The following is an 18,206-nucleotide window of genomic DNA, read 5'->3' on the forward strand; positions in this document are numbered from 1 at the left end:
AAACGCGGAAATGAAAAGAATGGACAACTCCCGCTGGATTGTTATCATTTAGATTATTTAAACGCTTCATAAATTGGATAGATTTTTTATATATTATTAACCCGAATCGCGTTTGAATTTCTTTTACTTTAAATATTAAATGCAGTTTGTTATTTTGTTTTTATGGCTTGTGCCCGTCAGTTACTACTGCTATGAACTCTCGCGATAAGTTGAAGCGGAAGACACTTAGACGAAGTCATCGACAGCCGCTCGTGTTGTGCTGACAGTAGCGATGGGTGGATAACAGCATTTTTATTTCTAACACACTTACCACTAATAAGGACTTAGTGGTCTTTTATTTTTGTAGCGAAACCCCCCTCTTTAAAGTGTCTTTCATGTTATTTTCTTCACATTGGTTGCTTGAAGACTTCCAGCTGGCGAATCGCATCAATTGGCCCGGAGGGTCCTCGTCGCCCTCTACTCCTTTCACGTCTGCTCTTTAGAAAAATGACCGGAGAGAAGATCCGATCGCTGCGAAAGGATCACAGACCCAGTCAGGACGATGACTTGTTGGAACCTGACGAAGAAGCAGCCACCGGAACGTTCACCGCCTGCAAGACAAACAGCCAAAGCAGGGCGAGTCGGATCTTCAGTAACCACAAGTTGGTCAAGTCAGCGTCCACGCAGCAGCAACAGCAAAAACGGAACCAGCACCTCAACGCCAACAGCACGCTGTTTTCAGCCGATGTTGTTGACGACAACAACAAAAATCCCATCATCCGAAGTGGACAAGACTTTCCGGTCCACGAATGTGTGTTCAAAGGCGACGTGCGACGCCTTTCGTCGCTTATACGGACTCAAAACATATCCCAGAAGGACATCCATGGTGAGTATTTTTATGCGACGTAAAGGGAAACCTCTCAAAACACATCATGTTCATTTGTTCAAGTCTAAGTGAGTTTGCAATACAACTCAGGGAAATCAAGTAAACCATTGTTTACAATGGAAAACAATGTAAGCTATTAATACACAAGAAAAAAAACTGCACTGAGTAGAAGTCACTTTGTAAACTTGGACACGTGGTAATAAATTGAAAACGACAAAATCTAGAAAGCCCTGTTTTCATTTAACAACTATCCAACAACTTGATTGGTTTGGATGGTCCCTCCCTGAAGGAAAGGAAACTCATTTGCATAGGTAGGATTGTTTTGAATGATCCCCCAAAATGTATTAAAAACGCGTCTCTGTAGAGTGCAAATCTCATTAGGTCGTGCTTGAGTGTTTGTGATGGCCTTGCAGAGTTGTGAAAGTTGCACATGACGGAACCCAATTGGCAGGCCAAAGTCTGCTTAGATAAAAACAGGATTTCCGACCAAACACACCCTTGTTTCTCTTGTCTGTACTGGAATGTGGCCTGTCCTCATAGTGCAGCACAAGCAGGGGTCAGCCATGTGGATCTCTGTTGGGTTGGAGCTCTAACTTTTTTTTTGTAGTCAATTGTCAAGCCCTTATACGAGTCAGAATCTGCGGCTCAGATTGCACTGCAGAGAAACTGAAGCCTTTTGCGCCAGTCACATTTCACAAGGCGGGCTTTTACATTTACTAAACTTCTTGTCAGTACAATCACTATTTGAAGTAAGCACTTTGTCTGACCAAGATATTTTTATCGTCATATTGGGTCTTTAGGAATTATTATTATATTGGTCTATTAGGAATTCTTCTGCATGTATTGTCACCCACAGTTGGCTCACAGCAAAAGAAAGCCTACTTACTCAGGAATGTGTTTGTCTGCTAATCCAAAAGAAAAGCTCAGCAAGTGCTACTTTGGTTTTTCCTTTGAGGGATGCGCCAATGCTAATTTTCCAAGAATGCATTCCTCAGATGAATCCTTAGCACGTCATTGTTTAAAGTTAAAGTTAAAGTTAAAGTCCCAATGATCGTCACACACACACCTGGGTGTGGTGAAATTTGTCCTCTGCATTTAACCCATCCCCGTGTGATTTTAATCCATCCCCTGGGGGAGAGGGGAGCAGTGAGCAGCAGCGGTGCCGCGCTCGGGAATCAGTTGGTGATCTAACCCCCCAATTCCAACCCTTAATGCTGAGTGCCAAGCAGGGAGGCAATGGGTCCCATTTTTATAGTCTTTGGTATGACCCGGCCGGGGTTTTGAACCCACAACCTTCCAGTCTCAGGGCGGACACTCTACCACTAGGCCACTGAGCTGGTTAGTTACTAATCTCTATTTAAAATCCATTTTCTTTCAGTTTAATGCACTGTGCAATACTTTGCCCACTGTACTTTTAAGTATAGAAATGGACAACATGTTATTCCAACTTGATTTTCACTTCTCATTAATGTAGTCTGTTTTTACTAAATGCAATAAATTCAGTCTTCTGCCTTCTCCAGGAAACACACCTTTGCATCTGGCTGTCATGTTGGGGCACAAAGGTAAGTCGGTTACATTCATGTCGGGTGTTCAGGGAACTATTTTTCATCATGCCAAAACTTTGTGTAGGTACATCTGAAATTGTGCACAAATAGAGGTCTTTTTTTTTTTTTTGCAAGATTTTAACTCCTATTGTTAGCAAGCAGTGACGTTTGTAACTCAAGGCTCCACGAAAATAAAATTTAGTTTGATGTTCACAATTCATGTTATAATCTATCAAGCACACAGTGTAAACTCCAAATGACTTTTGACTCACTGAAGCTGGACTGAAAACCTGAGTATTAAAATATTAATTCACTTCCCCTTTGATTGTGCAAGTAGGTCATGGAACATGTTATTGAAAAATGTATCCTCTCAGGGTACAGTTCAAGCATGGTTACATGTGCTGGACTTCACATTCGTTCTTCCAATGGAGCACAGCTTGCGATTGATTCCATTTTTCCACCACAGCCTGAACAGAATTCAAACAGCAGAGTCGGATTGGACACTGTGGAATTGATTGTGCAAATGAGGTTGTCAGTTTTTTGCCTGAGCTGCTGCCATGTCCTGCGGGGATGCTCAGATTAGATAGACGGAGGGCTACAGCATGACATCATACAGTAACTGGGGTGTGGCTACCCTGTCGGTGATGTGGCGACTTTGTTTGTCTGTGCAAGCCTTTATTAACTACCCCACGCCAAACCCCTGAGATGTACAGGTATATTAAAAATGAATGAACAAGAGCTCTCAGTAAGTGCAGACTTCCACTAATGTTTAAGCATCCCCCCCCCCCCCCCCCCCCTTTGAAATCATTGGCGGAATGACTACAGTCTAGGATCCAAATAGCTAAAATACATTTTAAAAAAACATCCCAAATTAGATACTACCTACACTATGGACGTTGAGCCTGCATAAATTGGAACAATTCCTGACATGCACTCACAATGCAAGCTAATTTCATTTCGACGCATTTCTTTTGCTACAGATGGAACTTGTAATACATCCGTGGCCTTGGCTCCTGGGAAATCATGACCATTTTAAGCCAGTCATTTTAATGCTTTCATGCTTTGCTCACAATTAGTAGGCTACCAGCAGAGCAAACTGAATACAAATGTGGGCCACTGATATTGTACCCGTGACATAATTCCACTAAATTAAGGTTGAGCAGTGTCAGCCCCATTATTAAATTACCAGCAAAAAAAGGATGCTAAAATTCCCAACAAATTCCAATGCTGCATCAATGAAAACTAGCAGTCGTGCAGCTTAGGGTAACCACAAAAAGGCACTTGGATTATGTAACATGTGTCTGCTAAATGTTGTCATTACACAATCATTGGATAGCCTATGTAGGTGAAAAGCTTCAGGCAATATGAGCCTTACGTCAGAGTGCGCATGTGCTTTCTGAGCAGTAAACCCCATTATCAACTGCTTCATCCCGAAGCTGGAATACAGATGTTCAGCCCAGCTTGGGGCACAGATGTTTGATGTTTTACTTCGGATACAAAGCCCTCGTGACAGCTGCAGTCTGATCTGCTGCAAATACTGCAGCACTTCCAAATCCCATTATCTGGAGACCACCCTTATGGATCGTTGGGGGGGAGGAACGCTCATAGAGCCTGATCTCAAATTAGATTTACGGTAAATTTACAGGAGGACGATTGCGTAAGAAGTATTTTCTGACAATTTGACAAGACTGACAATTTGCGACATTCACCGTCGTGACTTTTTCGAGAATATGAACAATTAGTCATGACTTTTTCGAGAATATGAACAACGAGCGCCTGACTTTTTTACTTAATCTATAAAACCTCTGCATATGATTCAGTGCAGTCACCTGTTTTTTAGGGTGTTGTCGTTAGGACTGACTAATCTGCTTTTGGACAGTGACTTTGAACTCTATATGGGGTTAGTCGCTCGCTGTGCTTTATCTGCCTCGGTGGTGGTGGAATGGCTTTTAAGATCCCGTGAGTTCTGCCTCATCAAAACACTACGCAGATGACTGCACTTTTTTGCTAAGTGGTCTGCGAGTGAGCTGCCTCGACACCGCCAACCTTTTAATGAGTGACGTCATCACGACAGAAGTATCAGATGACCGGAATAACAGGATTGGTATTTGGGCGGTTGTTGTTTTGTCACCGGTTGTTCACAGACAAAGCACAAGAATATCATTTTGCCTTTATGCCTGAGCCTTTTGTCTACCTTTTTCGCTTTGTCATGTTTGCGCTTTCTTTGTCTTATTCCCATATGTGTCCAATTGTGGGGTGGATCATTATTTGTGGATGTTCTCCTCTTTTCTGAAGGTTGATGAAATGGAAAAGAAATTGCATTTACAACAGGAAATGAGAAATGCATAAACTAGGACAGCATTTCAAGGTTGAATGCTTTTTACAAGAAATAATTTTCTAGCGACTCTCATTTCACCAGATTAAGAGCCTCATATAATCTGTAAGGTAAAATAATAAAAATAATAAATTGTAAAAGAGCAAAATAAACAAATTAAAATCAGGCACTTTAAAAAAAAAACTTTAATATCCTGTTCATTTTTTTAAATTTATTCTTTATTCTATTTAATTTGCACATGTAAAATTGTTAGTGTGAAGTGTGTTACACTGTTTTTTGATGGACTGTGCATGCTTCCTTTCCTTCTCCAGAATGCGCCCATTTGTTGCTGGCCCACAATGCACCAGTGAAGGTGAAGAATGCTCAAGGATGGAGCCCCCTTGCAGAGGCTATTAGTTACGGAGACAGACAGATGAGTAAGTATCAGACTGTCTGACATGGTGCTTCAAGAGAAGGACATTTACTTAAGTTTTTTTTCTCTCCGCATTCAATTTGAGCTTTCTAAAGTGAAAATAGTTCAAATCAACAGTTGCGAATCCCAAAAAGTACTCCTACACATTTTGCTGCTTCCTGCCAATGAGGCCATGACGCTGCCCTGGCTGCTTTGAGCATGACATTCCGCAAGGCCCTCCAGCCTTTGGTGTGTGGATGAAAAGAAAATTGTTGGTTGTTTTTCGCTCTCCTCATTGGCTGATTAATCCCAAGCCCCCCATTCTACCCTCTGGCTTTAACCCTAACCCTGGCTTTCCTCTTCGTTGAAATCCAAATGAAGTTGCATCGGTGCTGTATTCGAACTGTAAGCTCAGGCTATTCTTAGCATAAGATATTCTATCAAAGCTTTTATTGACTGAAGTTATTTTGAACCAATGTTTGTGACCTACATTTTCACCAATCACACCCTGACTTTTTCTTGTTTGGACTCCTACTGCAAATAAAGGAAGGTATAAATGGATTTTCGTTTTGGTAGTTTGTCAGTTTGTGCCCAAAGTTGCATTTTCGCAACACTGCACTGCTGTCAGCTTGGGCTCTTTAAAGGCAGACAGACACGTTGCTGTTTACTCACCAGAGGAGATGCTGCTGCTCATGTGTGACACACTAATTAGTGGTGGTATTTGGCACTTGATTGATCCAGGCTTCACGCTAGCTGCTAACTTTAGTTTTTCTCTCTCGTATGCCAAGGAAATTCAGGGGAGGCGTAGCATCTCGGGAAAAATAAAGAAAAAAAAATGTTGCAAAGATATTTGCATGGATTTTATTTCCCCGCTGAAAGATGGGACCGTGTAGGTTGACCAGAAAAACACACCAAATCAGCTCCAGAGGGATGGAGAGCAGAATAAGTCTCCGGCTATTTTTTTCTGACTCTCACGTGTTTTAAACTGCCACATTTGGAAGATTTGTGCCATTTAGATGACACTTTGAAAATGAAAAAAAATTGCATGGAGGATATTTAACTACTCCATTTTTTTATTTTATTTTGTACACAAACTTTAATCAGACAATTCCTTAATAGGAGACCTTTTGCACTGTCCGAAAATCTCATTGTATTTTAACATTATTGTAACTGTTTAATATTTGAAAAATTATTCAGCCACCCAGTTGAGTGCATTCACATGATACCAGGTGGTAAATATTGACTGTTCTCAGGTTCTGGGAGAATTGCCAAGGAGGCCTGAACTAGCAATTGAAAGCTCATCCAGAGGGCTAAACTCTTTTTTTAGCCGGTGTAGGTGAAATATCTCCTAATTAACTCCAGGAAAGTCTCCTCATTGGTATAACAGTGAATTGATGTCAAGAGAGTAAATTTGGTTCAATGTTACAATACAATACACCGATTTCACAACAGCTGCCGACATAACAAAGCGCTTGATTCGGTCTCCAGACTTGTTCTCCAAGAGTGGCTGGGTGGTCTGTTTTGTCCCACTGACTGGTTGTGAGGCGATCAGTAGGGAGCCCCAACTTGGCTTGTCCACGCTCATTAGACACACACTGAGGGCTGCACTCATTTTATTCTGGCGAGATATAGAGTATTAGGATTAACATGTTTGTGTCAATTTTTCAATTGACCATGAGGATACTTAACATGCAATTTGTCGATTTATTTATTTATTGTGAGTCATCCAAAAGGTGGATATGAAAGTATTGATTCTAAATTTTCTCAACCGGTTTATATGAAGCTCCCGCATTTTGGAGCCATGCTGCTTTTCTTCCTGATGAATGTGATGAATTATGTACTTTGCTCTTTCTGCTTTCTAACTGGAGGATTCCCGCTTGTCATGCACTTGCAGTTGATGGCTCATGAATTAAACTGGTCTTGTTTTCTCTTTGTTGTCCAGTAACGGCGCTGCTGAGGAAGTTGAAGCAACAATCCAGGGAGAGTGTCGAGGAAAAGAGGCCAAAGTTGTTGAATGCACTGAAAGAGGTATGTCATATTTTCTTTTCTTCATTTGTTCTTGTCCTTTTTTCCCTCCCCTTCAGAACCTGATTTCATGAAGCAGTTGATTAAATGAACCTCTATGCGGCCTTTGATGCAGTTTAATGAAAATGATCAGTAGTTGTCGCTGTTAGCATAAATTGTGACTCACACAAGGAGATGCGTTGTTACACTTGTATCTTCCTAACATGAGGTTATGGAGGCTAGCTGACAAGTGTAATCGCCTGATGATTTTAGTTTCCAGGTCAGATGTGTAATAGCGCACCCCCCTAGGGGCACACGGCGCAGATGGCCGAATATGATACCTCATCCTCATGTTCTTAACTGAGGCATGGACTCAGCTTTGAATGTCCTCAGGCTTACGTCGCAATGTCAGATTCTGGTGAATGTTGCTTTACCTTGAGCCCAAGCTCTCTTTGGTTCTCTAAAGCTCAGGGCATTTGTCTTTCTGGTTAAATCTATATAATCTAAAAGTGTGTCCCCACAGTTTGCATCATGCACAGTTAGTTTTCTTCGGCGGTATTCCAAGTAGACTGACCATGATTATTCTTCAGTATTCTTACAGCAAATTAATATTTTGCAGCTTGGAGACTTTTACTTGGAGCTTCATTGGGACTTCCAAAGTTGGGGTGAGTCAAATTTGCATCCCAGGTTTGATGGGATTTGTTTTCTTTGTTAGTCTTTCAGTGCTGAAATACCACGAAATGACCAGAAGACTGTCAGTATAATAATGGTTGGAGGTGATAGTGTTTTTTTTTTGGTTGTTGTTTTTCATGTCATCTTAAGTATCCCATTCCTATTTATTTCTAAGTATTCCCGACGGCTAATGTGTTGTTTTACACGACGTCCATCTTCCAATGTTGCAGTGCCTCTGCTCTCCAGAATTCTTCCTTCGGATGCATGTAAGATCTACAAACAGGGACTCAACATCAGGCAAGTCATGTCAGAAAATGCAAATCAACTTCATCGAAAAAACAAATGTTTTTGTGTGTGATTGCTCTGTGTACAATGAATATCACTTATATCTTTTAATCTGGAGCTAATGTTAAAAATTTATGCCTGTATTTAGAGCTACAGTGCAGTTTTTCGGATGCTTTACATTAAATAGATACTGTATACACTGTAAAGTTTTTTTTTTCTTTTTTTAAATAGTTTAGTATGCAACCCATGTAAGAACTCCCAAAAGTAATGTAAAGTCAAATTCTTGTTTGACTGACACTTTTAGACTTCTGCACTTGTCTGTAGACTTGACACAACCTTGATCGACTTTACCGATATGAAGTGTCAACGCGGTGACCTGAGTTTCATCTTCAACGGCAACGCCATTCCTTCGGAGTCCTTTGTGGTGCTGGACAACGAGCAGAAGGTCTACCAGCGGATACACCATGAGGTTTGTGAGGCGCTGAGAAGAAACAAAATCACTCTGGGTTCCTCACAACCATTACAGTTTATAATATTACTTATTAAAGAAACAGTAAGGAACTTGTTAGGGTTGTTGTCTTGACATTTGTGAATCACATCCTCAGGAGTCTGAGACAGAGACGGAGGAGGAAGTGGACATTCTGATGAGCAGCGACGTGTACTCGGCCACGCTCTCCACCAAGTCCATCACCTTCTCTAGATCACAAACCGGATGGCTCTTCAGAGAAGACAAGACGGTTGGTAACAGCTGTCGGCATCTCATCAAAATGATTCTCATCAAATTGTACTGTAGGCAGAAATACAAACTAAAAGATTGCAGCCTTCCCATAGATGAGTTCTTTTTTTTTTTATCCTTAGGAACGTGTTGGAAACTTTCTGGCCGACTTCTACTCTGTGAACGGCCTGGTGCTTGAGTCCAGGAAGAGGCGGGAGCATCTGAGCGAGGAGGACATCTTGAGGAACAAAGCCATCATGGAGAGTCTGAGCAAAGGAGGGAACCTCATTGATCAAAACTTTGAGGTGAGTCACATCTTGCGGATCATCATTACGCATGGCAGAAGAGTGAACTTTGTGTAACAACATGCCTCTATACTCTCTACGCTGCCATCTAGTGGTGAAAGATAAATTGTAATTTGGCTGACCTCTTAATGTGATTTTTGTTTTGTTGGTCGATTTCTCCAGCCTGCGAGGAGGCAATCTCTAACCCCACCTTCACCCTGCACCATATCCTGGGAAGAATACATCACTGCTGACAATGGAAAGTAGGTGTCTCTGGGGACACGGACAAGCACTTTAAGACTTATTAGGCCACAGTCAGCTGGGATTGGCTCAGGTTTACCTGCAAGTTCTACACATGGTATAAAATTGATGTTTTAGATTAATTGCCTGATCCGTTCACCTTTGAGCGTCCAGGGAAAATTGAGGAGAGACAAAATTGGCATTTGGTCATTTTAAAACCTGTGTGCTTGTATTGAATGAAAACAGCTTGACCGTAGACTTTACAACATGACGTCGCATTAACCTGCGGGATGTTTTGCATCTTTGCTCAGAGCTCCTCATCTGGGCAGAGAGCTGCTGTGCAAAGAGAGCAAGAAAAACTTCAAGGCCACCATTGCCATGAGTCAAGACTTCCCCCTGAGCATCGACTCGTAAGTTCCATGAAATGAGACACACAAGTGGCCGATGCCGATTTTTGAAACGTGAATGAATGCGTTCATAGATTTGAATGAAATGAAACAAAGCATGCTGTAAATATGACTGACGAACCTTCGTAGCTAAGCTCTGACGTCTGACCCAATGTTTCTTTTCCTCAGGTTATTGAATGTTCTAGAGGTGATTGCACCCTTTAAGCACTTTAATAAACTCAGGGAGTTTGTTCAGATGAAGCTCCCTCCAGGTTTTCCTGTCAAGCTCGGTAAGAAAACCACCTTGCATATCCAAAAGATTAGAATTTCACGTCCGTTGTAAAAAATCTAAATATGATCACTTTGTGTTTCTCAGTGTTGTTTAAAGTCACGCAGGGTAATTGAGAAAATATTTACTCGTGCACCTTATATATTTTTTTCTTGACTGTCACACAGGTGTAGAAAGACATTAAACCAATGTTAAATACAGTGAATGCAATTCAAGAAGCCATTAGACGTTTGACTGAGATGTTATTTCGACAAAATTGGAGTACCAGCCTGTCAAATGTTGTCTTCTTGCAGACATCCCAGTCTTTCCTACCATCACAGCCACCGTGACTTTTCAGGAGTTTCGCTATGACAGCTTTGATGAAAGCATTTTTACCATCCCCGGCGAGTTCAAAGAAGACCCCAGCCGCTTCCCTGACCTTTAACCCACCCTTCAACAGGTTGGTGGCGAGGTGGATGTTTATGATGCAACATTTCACTACACAAACATTAACTTCCTCCCTGACACCCTTACGTAGGGTTGCCAACCGTCCCTTGAAAAATGCAATCGACAAACATCCGGTATACATGGAATATTTTTGGGTTGTAAACAAGTACAATTTGACAAGTTCAGATGGCTGACCTCCCCAATGTTAAAGCAGCAGTAGCTTTGTCCTCAGATGTGTGAAACAAAGGTTCTGCTGAACTCATTAAAGGCGAGCTCGTTGTGAGCCTCAATTATGGCATGTCTAGCTCCGAGTTTTACTCTGCAGTAGCCAAAGACAAACCGCTCCTCATAGTAGTCAAGATCTCAGGAAATCTAAATGGAAAAAAAATAAGCTGCCTCCACACAATGTGGCATTGCGCTGTTCATAAGTTACACGATAAATGTTTTGCTTATTATTTATTTTTATATACACTTTTATACAGTTTTAAGTTAAACAGGAAAGGTTTCTGTTTGAGAGATAAGTTCATTTTAAAATCCAGTCAATTTCTGAATAACTTGCATGCGTTCATAGCATTTAAAAAACATGCATCTTATTCACTATTAATTTGTTAAAAAATTGTTTCACCCACAAAAAATTAGCACAAAAAAAATCACTTCAGTAAAGGCAATTAGGTCGGCCGTCCCTGCTGATGAGGTGTCTCTTGATTTTTCAGGGAGTGGGCAACCCTACCCTTTCAGTCTCTAACTTCTCCCTAACCTCAACTCAATGAACATCTCCACGGCTAGCTGAACAAAAAAAAAAACAAAAAAAGCAGTACAGTATTTAAAGCCATTTTTCCACCAAGTGGGACAGGAGGGATTGAATGATAATTTGACATCATTGCAACGTGACACTACTTATTCATTTTTTTACATCTGTACTGTATTTAACGGTAATTTCTTCCTGGCACGTGGAAAGCAAGCTTTTTTTTTTTTTTTTTTTTTGTCGGGTGGGCACAATTTGTTTTCTTATTCAACCAATCAACAAACTGCACTGCATTTAGAGCCGCCCTTTAGGTACCATACCACTGGCAGGGTGTGCCCAAAAAAGTGGTACGATACCAGTCACTTTTTTAAATACACTGCCCATTTTTGACAATGAAAACACAAGCCAAACAGTGTTTGTTTCTTTGTACTTGTTTAAATTTGTAAAAAGTGTGCGTGTGTTAAAACACATATTTTGACTAAGAGACAAGTGTGTGTGGTACTGGCCTGCCAACACGCAGGAATCATATGCAGAGTTGTATATAAGTGAATACAAATTTTAGCTGTGTAAGAACTGATCCTTTTTTTATGTGTTTAACAAGTTAGGCACTCACACGCATAAAAAAAAAGATATTACCGTAAAGGGTGTTCCCCTAAAAAAATGACATTTCACTCTATTAATGTCGTAAATTCTCAGTCAAATAATGTTAGGTATTATCGAGATATCTAAAAGCTAACCGAGTTTAAGTTTAGTGTTACTTTTATATTGATTTTGCTACACGTGTGCTGCAAACTCACTGGAAAGTAGCTTTGGACATAGCACGAAAAAATGTCACGACTTGTCACTAGCGTTAACGGTATGTGTATTGAATATTTGTTTAAGCTTTGTAAAATGGATTAAATAATCTAGTATATCTGTTCTAATATGTTTAATTATGTTTTGCCTGAGACGTGTTCACTCAGATATTGCAAGGGATGTCATTTTGGGGGGGAAACACCCTGTACTTCGACATAGATTTTTTTGATTAGTCAATCATCAAATTCACTTCTACTGCATCTTTGTGCTCTCAGTTTTTAAATACACAACTCTCAACCTTAAAAAGTGGCATTTGAAATGTTCATACTGAAGCAATGCTATAAATGCTGCAGGTTTTTTATGGTACCATGTAGTCTGTCTGATGTTTATCACCTTTATACGCTTTAAAACTGGGGTTATATAAATTAGTAGCTGTTGTAAGCAACGAAGGGTTGTTCTTTGGGTTAGTTTTCATTTTACACAAACAAAAGCCTTTAATCTGCACAATCTGTACATGTTCTTGGGAGTCACAGTTTCTTCCTTTTAGTGTCCTCTTGTGTTCAACTCAAGTTGAGCATTTTCCATATTGTGTCACATGACTTGATTCAACATTGAATTGTAACATGGTGGAAGTTACTATTTTTGTATATAGATGTTTTTAAAGAAAACGTATCTCTTAATTCTCTGGTTTGTTATTTCCAAAAAGATGTTACACAACACACACACACACCATGGTGAAATTGCACCAGTTTTATTAGTTTCATTTTGTAAAACAAAACCATATTTCAGTGTTCACATATAAAGGACTGGAAATGAAAATGGAACTGGACATGTTATGGGAAAAGCTGAATAGTGAGGAAGAAGAAGTATTTCATTGAAAACTGACATCAAGCACCAAAAGTACAAGAGAAGTCTTAAAATGATAACCGCATTATAGTCCTTCATCCTACACCTTTGTTTTGTTTACAGTTAATACCACATTGTACTTCAAATGATCAGGCACAGATACAGTAATAAGTTGCCCACATTAAAAATACCCTGGAAATGCGGATCTTAGTCACTCATTTCCATGTCTTCCTGATGGTGATCATCTCCATTGAGTTTGGACTTTTTGGGAGCATGGCACTGGCTTCTCTCCATTATGTTGAGCCCTTTGGGTGATGAGGCGGAGTCCGAGTCACTCTTCCTCTCCTCATCCTCCTCCATGTCCTTTTCACTGCTGTAGCCCTGCTCCTCTTCGTCGTAATCCCGCGTCACCTGAAAACAAAAGGCCTTTAAGGTTCCCCCGCTCAAATAAAAATTAAATCAGCCTCACAAACCTTCACATCGCCTTTGTCGCTATCTGACTTGCGGTCGTGGTCTCGCTCTTTGTCTTTGCTTTTCTTCTTACTGGATGAACGTTCCCTCTGCTCTCTACCTTGGTCCCTGTGTTCCCTCCGCTCTCTCTCTCGTTCCTTCTCACGATCTTTGTCCTTCTTCTTCTCCTTCTTGTGCCTTCACGCACACACAGCCACAGTGTTATTTATCTGTCAGGCTAATTAAAATGAAAAAAAAAACTCCTGACAGCTCACCGTCTGGGCGATGGAGACCTGGTCAAGCGTTTTTTAGAGGACCTGGATCCACTGCGGCTTCGCCTGTGCCTCCTGAAACATTATTTGAAAAATTAAAAAACAAAAAGAATCCATGACTGTAACATTCTGACAGATGAACAGCTCTCCATTGTTTCTTGCTGACTCCATTGAACCCCCCATGACGCATGGCAGTCCTTACCGGTTGACACTGCGAGACCTCCTCGCACTGCTGTAACTCTTGGGTGGCGTCTTTGACCTCTTCTTGGACTTTTCCTCCTTCCTGTCCCTGTATGCACAAAAGTCAACATCATGTCAGCACAAACTATAAACTGTTTTAGCCACGGGGAGCCCGGTGTAGGAGTGGTTATTAAAGAGCTGATATCAGCCAATTAATTCGGCCGACCGGATTAATCGGTTTGTGACCTTTGCCGCAAGGCCAACCTGGATCTGCTGCGACGGCTTCTATCTCGGGAGTGAGACTTCCTCCTCCGTGGGCTTTTAGACTTCCTTCTGGTCCTTGAATGGGATCTCCTCCGAGACCTGCTGTGGGAGCGTCTGACAGAAAAAAAATATTTCAGTCAGTCAATTAGAACACATTTGAATGCTCATGACGTAGCTATTTTTATTTTATTTTTTTCCCCCCAGATCGGGGACATCCCACATATGAAAGAGTAGCATTTTCTTGCCACCAAAGATAGCTGTGGATTGGATGAAAAGAAAATGTTTTTACCGGTGTCTTGAGCGAGATCTGGAGCGTCTCCGTCGTGACCGGGACCGGGACCGAGAATGTTTGCGTTTATCTTTCTTACCTAAAAAAAACCAAAACAGAATACTTGTAGACAGAATGTTTTTTTTTCCTAAATGAACCGCTAAAAACGTCTTGTAATTATCGAAACCCACTTCCTGGTTCGATGGCGGCAGAAATGAGGGATTGAGCCTCTCGAACTCGTTTCATGGCCTCCTCAATTTCCTTGTTTGAGCCGTCATTCTTCAAGCCAGGATTTATGTTCAGTCCAGCTGCAAGTGGACTCAACCTGCAATGGCCAACATTACGGACGTTTTAATATTCAAACAAATGAAATATTAAAAAAAAAAAAAAAAAACAGGCCGACTGGGTTCTTACTTTGGATCCATAGACTGCATGAGCTTCAGGAAGTCTGCAGAAAGGGCCTAAAACCGACACAACATTGTGATAATATAAAACGCATTACTTTGCACACACTTGGACGACGACTGTTGATTGACCTGGGGGTTCATGTTAGGTCCCGCTATTCCCATTGCAGCAATCTGCTCCAAATTGGGCGCTCCAAACGGGGTCCCTCCCATCTGAAACATGAAGCACATTTTATTATTTCAAATGCTAAGCAGCAGCTGTCTAGGATTCAAACTCACAGAAGCCAGAGGATTGGGTGTTGGAAGAAGGCCCGCCCCAGGCATCATTCCCGCCACGGCGTTGGCCGGAGCCAGCAGCGACATAGCTTTTGATTCATCAGGAATGACTCCTGGAAAAAGAAGAGGTGGTTTTAGCAGAAGCAAACCGGTTAACACGCACAACTTTCACAAACAAGACTTGCTCTGGAGCAAGGACCAATACAAATGCACATGTCTGTAAATCTTAATCCCTGACTTGTTGCTCTTTTGTCAATATGACTGTAGGATTAGCAAATAGGAGTTGAATAGTCACAATTATACACTGTGTTCAACACTGCCAAGATTTGATCACCTGTACTTGTTTTCTAAGTCATGAACCAAACGTAAGCAAGCACAGCCGGTTGTCCCGTGGGATGTGCTCTCAACTTTCATTAGATGTTTTATGAACAAGCGACTCGCGCCGGCTGCTTCGCTATAAAGCACACAGAAACATTGAGATACAGAAAACAGTTTGTGACTTGGGTGTGAACAGGGGAACATTTCAACAGCACTTACCAATACACAAACAGGAAAGGCTTATACATATTACCTTTTCTGGGCAAGTACCAATAACAGGTATCGATACTCATACCAGTCACTATTATTAGAATACTATAGGGCACAGGTGTCAAACTCAAGGCCCGAGGGCCAGATACGGCCCGCCACATCATTTTATGTGGCCCGCGAAGACAAATTGTGCATCAAATTCGTGTCATTACTAGAATTGCAAATTGTCTTCACTTTTAATATCTTTTTTTTTTTAGTTTTTACTTGTCTGATTTGAAAACGAGTTATTTGTCAGTTTGTTTTGTAGCTTTTACTGTATATAATATGAGGTGCTCATACATTTATTTGGGTTGACAGTCATAATGGCCCTCCGAAAGAAGCTATGACTACAATGCGGCCCGTGAAAAAAATTAGTTTGACACCCCTGCTATAGCGTACTATAGTAACACAACCTACTTCAACGTCAATGAGATACAACACATCTCGGTTTGGTCTACAGTAAACAATATCTGGAAAGAAAGAAAGAAAAAGAAAGAAAGAAAGAGAAAGAAAGAAAGAAAGAAAGAAAGAGAAAAGAAAAGAAAGAAAGAAAGAAAGAAAGAAAGAAAGAAAGAAAGAAAGATGTGCCTGAAGCTGGAAAAAGAACAGTCAATTTAAAATGAGAAGCTCTTATGGAGAAGATCAATCCTTGGTTGTGCAATCTGAAAAGAGTAAATGTTTTTTTTTTTCTCCTCCATTAGACAATTTCATATTGTAAAAGGGAGACGCGCGCATACACATACACTCACTCACACACGCATAGGTGCACAGCAACAACAGAACAGACACTTGGGAAACAGGATAAGGCTGCGTTGGACAAAACGCTTGGTGGCATTTGCAGCAAGGCCTGGTATATAGAGCTGGCTGAACCAGGAAAAAGAACTGCAAAACACAATGACAAAAAAGAAACACCACTGTTAAAATGAGAGAGACACTCCACCCTTTCAGAGTTACGTGTCGAGACGCTCAGGTAAAGCAAATTACTATGGGTTAATTAGTGCATTCAAATTGCTGTATTTGGGATGTATCTGAATATTACACTTGGGCAAATTCTGCACATGCACACGGTTGTAAGGATGCCCTACTTGATTTGGTGATAAGTATCTTGATAAACCTTAATGCTAGTCTTGTAAACATTTGAGTAGCTCTAGCTAAGAGAATTTTCATTGAATAGAGAAAAACAAGATTAGAGGGAGAGAGAGACACACACGAGGGGCTTGCAAGCCTGGTGCCATTTTTTTCTAATCTCCCGATGGCAGTAGAGGACCATTTTCACCCAGCAAGGAAGGGGCTCTCTGCAATTGACTTGTCCACTATGAAAACCACAACACAAATAACAGAGAGAAGTTTACAGCTAGACACAAATTAACAGAAATTCACATTTTCCAGTAACTCCTTAGTAACACCTCAGACTGTTTGTTAGCGAGGTCTGATTTGTCACAAAAGAAAAGAAAACGAGCACACAATGGTCACTGTGATTGTGTTTGCAAATCGTCACATACAAATCATGTGATCTAAGTTCAGCAGCCAGAGAAGGAAGCCGACACCAACCTTCTGCAAACGGCACTACGATCAAGGCCCGGTCCACGAAGACGGTGTTGGTCAAGTGCTGGGAGACGCCCACCGACTCAGACTCAAGGAACTTTACAAAACACACACGTGAAGTCACAGGCAAGGGAGAGTCACTGGAAGAAAACACACATATGTTGTGCACAGCATACAAACAGGGACAACCAGATAAGGCGTCTTCTTAACTCAAGGCAGTCGCCTCAATGGACAAACGGACTCTAAAGTTGATGAGACAGAATGTGTCCTTATGGAAAAAAACCCAAAAAAGTTTCACCTTGCAAGAGTGAGGAAAGTGTATTTTGGTTCAAAATAAAACCAAGACTGAATTATATAGAATAAAAAAGATTATGTTGGTCTATATACGTATAATGACGTACTGGTGAGTTATAACCACGGTTATCATTTGGATAATATATTCGGTAATTATAAAAGAAACAATTTAAGAAAAAGAAAAACAATTTTCCACTCAGTTGTAGTGGATCATGCAGATGTACCTAATGTGTCCAGTGCATTTTAGATGACAGTTATACTACATTTTGAAACAGTGTATTTATAATTATAATAGAAAGCAATTTCAAATAAAATAGCTAAATAATAAAGATTAAAATGTAAGAAAATGAAATTGTTCATGAAAAATTAGGTTGCACCCATACAATAAACTGTGGTTCCGATTAGATGAGATGGAGCTGCGGGTACGTGATATGCATTAGCGTTAGCTTCCAACGGGGCCTGCTGAACCATCAGAAGCTTCTCCAGAGATACTCACTCGGGTGGAAAGAGTTTGAGTTCCTCTATGTTTCCCAAAAAGCCGAAGAGAGTCCTCATTTGTTCCGAGGTTGTGCTTGGTGAGACATTTGTCACCTGAATGACGTGCGTGCAGGAATTCATCTCGGGCGAATTTTAATCAAGCCTGCGGCACTAAATGCAAGTAATAAACCGAGGTAGCGTTAATGGGTTAAACAAGCATTGCGTGTATACAAAAAGTAACATTAGGTTCTAGAAGAGATCATATATCACGGCCGAGACAAAAGATGATGCGCAGAAAGCTGCAGCAACGATGACGAATGCTGCGTTCGGGTACAGTGAAAAAGACCGTAATTTAGACTTGTATGCAAATATTTCTCATGAAAGGAA

The 18,206-nt window shown here is 40.9% G+C and overlaps 2 protein-coding genes across 7 annotated transcripts; one reads left to right on the forward strand and one right to left on the reverse strand.

The window, feature by feature from the left end:
- Positions 1-204: 204 nt before the first annotated feature.
- On the forward strand, positions 205-12,003 carry LOC119121993 (ankyrin repeat domain-containing protein 13C-like). 2 transcript variants are annotated; one of them, XM_037250140.1, is made up of 14 exons: positions 205-865; positions 2,386-2,427; positions 5,056-5,160; positions 7,078-7,163; positions 7,759-7,804; positions 8,042-8,108; positions 8,421-8,565; positions 8,702-8,833; positions 8,955-9,116; positions 9,279-9,358; positions 9,647-9,745; positions 9,911-10,011; positions 10,304-10,449; positions 11,150-12,003. In XM_037250140.1, exons 1-13 carry the CDS (start codon positions 487-489, stop codon positions 10,432-10,434), a joined length of 1,575 nt encoding a protein of 524 aa, XP_037106035.1. In that variant the 5' UTR covers positions 205-486; the 3' UTR covers positions 10,435-10,449; positions 11,150-12,003. The 2 variants fall into 2 exon arrangements, with proteins under 2 accessions (XP_037106035.1, XP_037106034.1); XM_037250139.1 differs by having other exon boundaries at positions 10,304-11,455.
- Positions 12,004-12,711: 708 nt separating this feature from the next.
- On the reverse strand, positions 12,712-18,155 carry srsf11 (serine and arginine rich splicing factor 11). 5 transcript variants are annotated; one of them, XM_037250141.1, is made up of 12 exons: positions 17,839-18,155; positions 17,055-17,188; positions 14,940-15,049; positions 14,793-14,873; positions 14,671-14,717; positions 14,448-14,581; positions 14,278-14,356; positions 13,977-14,102; positions 13,747-13,833; positions 13,548-13,619; positions 13,296-13,470; positions 12,712-13,233 (listed from the first exon to the last, which is right to left on the reverse strand). In XM_037250141.1, the coding sequence occupies exons 1-12, from the start codon at positions 17,958-17,960 to the stop codon at positions 13,030-13,032; spliced, it is 1,371 nt and encodes a 456-aa protein (XP_037106036.1). In that variant the 5' UTR covers positions 17,961-18,155; the 3' UTR covers positions 12,712-13,029. The 5 variants fall into 5 exon arrangements, with proteins under 5 accessions (XP_037106036.1, XP_037106037.1, XP_037106038.1 ...); XM_037250142.1 differs by having other exon boundaries at positions 13,989-14,102; positions 17,839-18,154; XM_037250143.1 differs by having other exon boundaries at positions 17,055-17,316; positions 17,839-18,154.
- Between the last annotated feature and the right edge of the window lie 51 nt (positions 18,156-18,206).

The sequence above is a fragment of the Syngnathus acus genome, chromosome 4, assembly GCF_901709675.1.
Source record: "Syngnathus acus chromosome 4, fSynAcu1.2, whole genome shotgun sequence".
Lineage (NCBI taxonomy): Eukaryota > Metazoa > Chordata > Actinopteri > Syngnathiformes > Syngnathidae > Syngnathus > Syngnathus acus.